The 6000-nt window shown below is 35.8% G+C and overlaps 1 protein-coding gene across 2 annotated transcripts in view; it reads left to right on the forward strand.

The window, feature by feature from the left end:
- SPATA7 (spermatogenesis associated 7) overlaps window positions 1–4513 on the forward strand; it is a 44055-nt gene extending 39542 nt beyond the window's left edge. For both annotated transcript variants that reach the window (XM_062576687.1, XM_062576688.1), the window contains exons 9-12: window positions 1062–1115; window positions 2449–2526; window positions 3345–3402; window positions 3787–4513. In XM_062576687.1, coding sequence (XP_062432671.1) covers window positions 1062–1115; window positions 2449–2526; window positions 3345–3402; window positions 3787–4248 — 652 coding nt within the window. In that variant the 3' untranslated portion in view covers window positions 4249–4513. The remainder of the gene's footprint in view (window positions 1–1061; window positions 1116–2448; window positions 2527–3344; window positions 3403–3786) is intronic.
- The last annotated feature ends 1487 nt before the right edge of the window (window positions 4514–6000 follow it).

A 6000-nucleotide genomic window follows, 5' to 3' on the forward strand; every position in this document is an offset into this window, starting at 1 on the left:
AGCCAGAACTACACAAGATATAATTGCCTATCTCCATTTAAATCCAGGCAGGCAGAGGATAAAATATTAGTGGTTCCTAGTTTTATTTGACAGCAAAATAAGAGTTAAAACATGTTTGGCAGAATATAAATTGATTAGTGAACCAAAAAATTTTCCACTCAAACTTAAGGAAATGAGGTTTCTACAATGCTGGAATTTCTTTCTAATTCTTGTCTCAGCTCCTGAATGAAAGATTATTTGTTTTTTGATCAGCCTGCTGACACTACATCAGCTGAATACTTCAGTTGCACAGTTGCATCAATATATTACCATATATTATGCATATAACACTAAAGATACAGCATGGAAGAGATTTTTTTTTTTCTGGCTACAATTTAGCTGTCTCATAATATGCAAAATACAAACAAGCAAGACTTATTAGAGCTAGAGTTGCATAAACAAGATTACTCCACTCATTTATTTTTTCTTCCACATAAAGTTCACTCTTTGATTTATATAAAGATCTTATTTTGTAAGCTTTTCAGTAAAAGCATGCTTTAAAAAGTAAGTTTTGTGGCTCAGTATGTGAGTTCTAGGAAACTGTTTCACAAAATGACCTTGAAGGTATTACTGTGAAAAGGAAATAATGCCGTTTTAAATTGCAGTCGTCTTCCTGTACTCAAGCTAATATGTTCATAAGGAGCACATACATGCATAGGGAGCCTTACCTGAATAAAAATTGTGTTTTAATAAATGGTATACTAAAAGCACTCTTTATAAGAGATGAGACTTATGTATAGCATTTGGAGTAACACTGAAGCCTTCTCAACAGTTAGAGCAGGCTCCCAGCGAGGTGTTACAATACTGCTGTACCATAGTTTTTCAAGCCTAAAGGTAAGCAGTGGATTTTGCTACTGGAGCAGAGTTTGAGGGACTTTTTGCTGGCTTGCTTGTTTTTCTTCTAAGAGGTGAAGTGGGGCAATGGCACAGGGTAGCTCCAGAAGCGAGTGTGATGCAGGGTAATGTGCAAGTGTTTAGAACAGTGCTTTTTGCTGTTTCTTACCCTCTGATTTTCTAATTAGATCAACACCCTTGTGTTGTGAGCAGCCTTCAGCAAGGAGGAAAATCCAGTCTGAGTAAGTATGTTTAAACCCCTGTTTCTGCTAGGTTGCAACAATAAACTAGAAACCCTTGAAACAGTAAATGAGGCCTCAGAATAAACTCTTGTTCACAATGTAAAGTAGAATAGACACACTGTGAATTGTTATAAAATATTTAAAATTTCCACGTGAATGTAAAATTGAAGAAATTTGACAGTAACTTTGGAAGATAAACTGCTCTTACCAGCTAGTGGCTACACTTTAAATGTATTTAGTATTTGTTTCGTCTAGACTTGGGCTGAGACATTGCAAGATAAATCATCAAGCAGGAGGACATTCTAACCATATTTCTGGTCTGAAATTTGATGAGAATTAGGACAGGTTTGAGTTATATTCACAAACACTGCCAATTCTTTGTTGTGTGACCTTTGGAACAGGCTTGCTCTTGCCTAATTTTAATTATCTTAGTATCACAGATCATGTATAGATGCCTTTCACTGTTGACTATAGATGAAACAAAAATGACAATCTTTAGACCAAATGACAACTTTTAATTAATTAAAATCATGCAAATTTATCCCATTTTTTATTTCCTGTTTATTAAATGAGCCTGAAGGATGGTTCTATAGAGTTTCATTGGATACTTTGGGATAATCAGAAAGATGCTATGAAAGAGAAACAGCACTGAAATCTTGATTTTTTTTCAAACAGAGCTCCAAACTTTTGGAGAGGCTCCCATTTATAGTGATTAACACAGCTTTGAGAGGTATTAAAAAAAAAAAGAAAAAAAAAAGAAATTTGATCAAAGAGGTGCAAGACATATCTCTCACTAACAAGGATTTTGTACATCGAAGAGCTGTCATTTTAAAGGAATGGAGGCTGTCAGCACTTCTATCTTTCTGAGCTGCCACTGAGGACTAGCAGTTTTAAGGTGCAGTCAGATTTTGTAGAAGCTCCGTTGAAAGCCCTTTACTCAGCCCTTTACTTCTGCTGTCTTACGATTTCTTCCCAGGTGGCACTGCTTTCTCTCTGAGAGCAAAGCAAGTTGTGAACACCTTCCAAGATTTGCCTATTTCCACAATCAGGATTTTTGTGCTCATTTATACCACAACAGAAAGTTAGCATAAATATGAAATGCCATAGCAATCTTTCTGATAGTCTGACATTTTTGCATAGTTTTTTTCATTATTATTCAAACTGAATGCAGGGGTAAGTTTGTCTTGATAGAATTCACTTTTTGACAAATAGCAGCTGGTGACAAAGACTGTAAAATCTTCTTAATAGCATTGTCATTTAAGGTGATCATTCCTATTGTATTGTGAGAGATATTTTTAAACATTTAATGTTGGATTTTCTTTTTGCCCTGCAGAGAAGAGGAGCTTTTATATCTCACTTTCATTGAAGATGTAACAAATGAAATTCTTAAGCTTGGGCTATTTTCTAACAGGTAGGATATGCTTGTTTTCAAATCTGTGATGCTGTGTCAAGTACAGATGGACTCTGTAAGAATGGGAAGTCGTTAGTCATTTGGTAGTCCTTTCATTGACTGTTAAAAATATTTAAATACACAATTACCTCTGCTCTTGTTTCTTTTTCTTCTTTGCTTTACATAAGAAAAGGTGTAAAAGACCTAGTCTGTCATCTACTTCAGTTGCATGCAGACATGCAGCCTGAATTAGATACTGACCTGAAACGCTATGTAGAGTAATGCTAAGAAGAAATCATTTTACTTTGCAACATTTGTTTTGCTAAATAAATCAAGCTGTTAACCTTTAGCACAACAAATCCTCCATATCTACATGTTATGTCTTTCTTTGTCCCTGTTCTAGCATGAAATCAGTCATCTTCAACATGGGTTGTAAGGATTCTATACTTTTCCAGATAAGAGTTCACCAGTTATTAAATATTTTTATTATTAGAAAGTTATTATATAATTCATGTACTTGATTAGTACTCCCAAATTAGTTTCCTTACCTACTGTTTCTGGTAGATCATCAAAACCATATAGAGCTGTGCTACAGATCACACCATAGTTATTGTCTGTTGCCCAAAACTGAGTCTGTTTACTGCACAAATGGCCAGTAGGATACAGGCTCAAGGTGACAGTCTCTGTAACAGAGGATAATTAAAATAATCTTAATGGTCCTATTCAGCTAAGAAATGAAAATTAAAAAATAGGGTCATTAATATATATAAATTTGCTTAAGTATTGCTTTCGTATCCTTCTTAAAATGCCTTGCCTAAGGTTTAATTGTTTATTTTTAGAGTTCTGGAACAATTGTTTGAGTGTCATGTACAAGAAAATAAGTACCATTTGGATGAGGTAGGTGCTGCACTTGTAATAATCTCTCTCTCTACATATAACTTCAGTGATTTTTCCAAAGTAGAGTGGAAATATACTGGCATATTTGCTGGTAAAGACAACTAGAATGCTTAGTAGGGAGCATCTTTATAAATGAGCAATTTGCAGGCTCCTACTAGCTATAGATAGAGCTATCTATTAAGCAGGCACAGTCACAAAAGTGGGACAGTAATCAATGCCATTTGGTGATATTTGCTGTTATAACTTAGTCACTTGATTGCAAGCAGCCTTGCTCTCCTTACATCAGAACTAAACCTCTTGAAATATATTCATTCACAAGCCTGTAAGCTCTCTGCAGATGTGGGCCTAGCAAAATAATCACCCGTGTCTTCCTTCAAATCCTAGAAGAAAATGCGCCATCTATTGGGTGTCCTTAAAGTAGACCTTGGCTGCAGCCCAGGCAGAAGTGCTGAGCAAATCCACGCAAACCAGGAAGCATTTCACTTCTTAGACCTAGAGACGTTTGATACCATGGAGCAGCTCAAGTTTACCAGTAAGAGTCGGAGACAAAGAAAAGCTAAAAAAAGTGAAGAAATCTTTACAGCCATGGATTTATTATTGACGGAACCAAGCAAATGCAAGTCACCAGTGTGTTTTGAAAATTCAGTAGATGTTGCTGAAACACTGAAAGCTGGGACAGACTCTCACTCTTCTGCGAAATCTGAAGGCCCAGAAACTTCACCTGCATATGATGCAACTTTAAACTCTATTACTTGTGACAGTGATTTGGAAACCAACAAGGACCTTGATGACCTTGAAGAAAACTTTGCCGAGGCCCTTCAGCTATCACCTGGCTATCCAGAGTAGTAGCCAAAATGTAGCTGTTAATAGGAATGGAGATAGTTGTGTGGAGAACTGCCATTCACTGAATAAATAGCAGTAAATTATTTGTTACATCTTCAGTGTTTCTGTTTAAAGACTGCTACAGTCTCTCTAGCAGGGTATTATTTATGAGGCATTAATTGATCTCTGTACTAATGTAGATTGTAAAGGGTAAAGTCAGTAATCAAAAAGAATTTTTGTATATTTTGTCTATAATTGTATAACCCAGAATTAACTTTTGAGATTATTAAAATTAAATTATATTTTTAGGAAGCTTTAGCTGTAATAGTAAGTTATGAAATATTTATTGTTTTTATTTATAAAAAATAAAGTAATTAATGATACACTTTTAATGCAGTTGTGGCTTCTGTAATCAGGATCTAAGGGATTTTTTTTTTATTTTGCAAGATGAATTCAGCTTATCCACATCAAAACACAGTATATTATATATCTACAGAGCAGAAATTGAACTATTTGTCCATGCTGGAAGAAGGTCGAATTTTGTGTCATTTGGAACTCCGTCCATTGTTTACTGTGAAATTCCAGTGAGGCATGAAGTACTTACAGTCTTTTTTTCTTTTACAATACTTGTAGAATATTAGGAACATACTGTTCCCTAGTATTACCTAGAGTGAAATAAGGAGTGATAGTGGACAAGCAGCTTTCCAAGCATAAGAAGAACTTCTTTCTGACACCTTCATGCCTCAACTCTGAAGCTCAGCCTTCTTATTCCTTGTACCAACAGATATAAAGAGCCATTTTTTCCAGTATCAGCTGCTGTCAAATCTTTGTTTAACCTCCAGTCAGCTTTCTTGCCTGAAAAGGATATTTATTTCTAGCCACGGTTGTCCATGATTCAGCTGATATTTCTGGAAAGTGAAGATTGCAAGTTTTCAAACTGCACAACACTGAAATACACAGGTCACTTTCTTGCACTGATGACAGCCTTGGCTTCATATTCTGTACTGAGCTTTTCTTTTGGAGGAAAAAGAAAAGGGGGGGGGAAGAATGAGTTGAGTACTGAGGACTAGGACTACAGTGTAACAGACAAATAAGGCATCTCATACAGTGAATGAAGAAAAGGTGGTCTATTTTAAAGTTTAAATTGAAGTTAGTGCATGCATAGAACAACCTAAGCCCAAAGTTCTTTGTTTAATCTGAGTGCAATTATTGCCTGGCATTTTATGTTACTGCATTTTATGTTAAGATCTCAAAAATGTTCTGTCAAAACACCAATAAGTTACATTGCCTTGCTATATTTGAGGAACAAGCTTGTCTGAAAGTCTCCTCTGAAGACAAATCCAAGTATCTACAGTTCATCTATCTGCTCATGCAGGTAACCCATCTGCCTCCCCGTAGGTCATGACTATCTGTAAATTGTTACATTTGTGAGTCAAATGACCAGTTACAGTGAGCTACAAGTAGCTCCAATAGATATAGACCACAGCTTCCCTTGTTGTGCATAAAGTTTTGGGGATAATAATTTCTAGAAAGTTAAAAAAGGAAAAAAAAAAACATCAAGTTAAAGGCACATTTCTGGCACAGCCACAAGAATTGCAGTGCGATACTTAATTCCCAGAGAAGCAAAAGGCACTTTTCTGGCTGTCTTGGCCAAAACAGTAAACTGCATTTGTTGATTATGCCAGCAGAGTATGTTTTATTTTGGTCATGTATATGTGATTGTGCAAGTGGGCACTAGCCGTTCATCACAGCATTCAGCTTGGCTTTCTTTGGGTC

The sequence above is a fragment of the Rhea pennata genome, chromosome 5, assembly GCF_028389875.1.
Source record: "Rhea pennata isolate bPtePen1 chromosome 5, bPtePen1.pri, whole genome shotgun sequence".
In the NCBI taxonomy this organism is placed as follows: domain Eukaryota; kingdom Metazoa; phylum Chordata; class Aves; order Rheiformes; family Rheidae; genus Rhea; species Rhea pennata.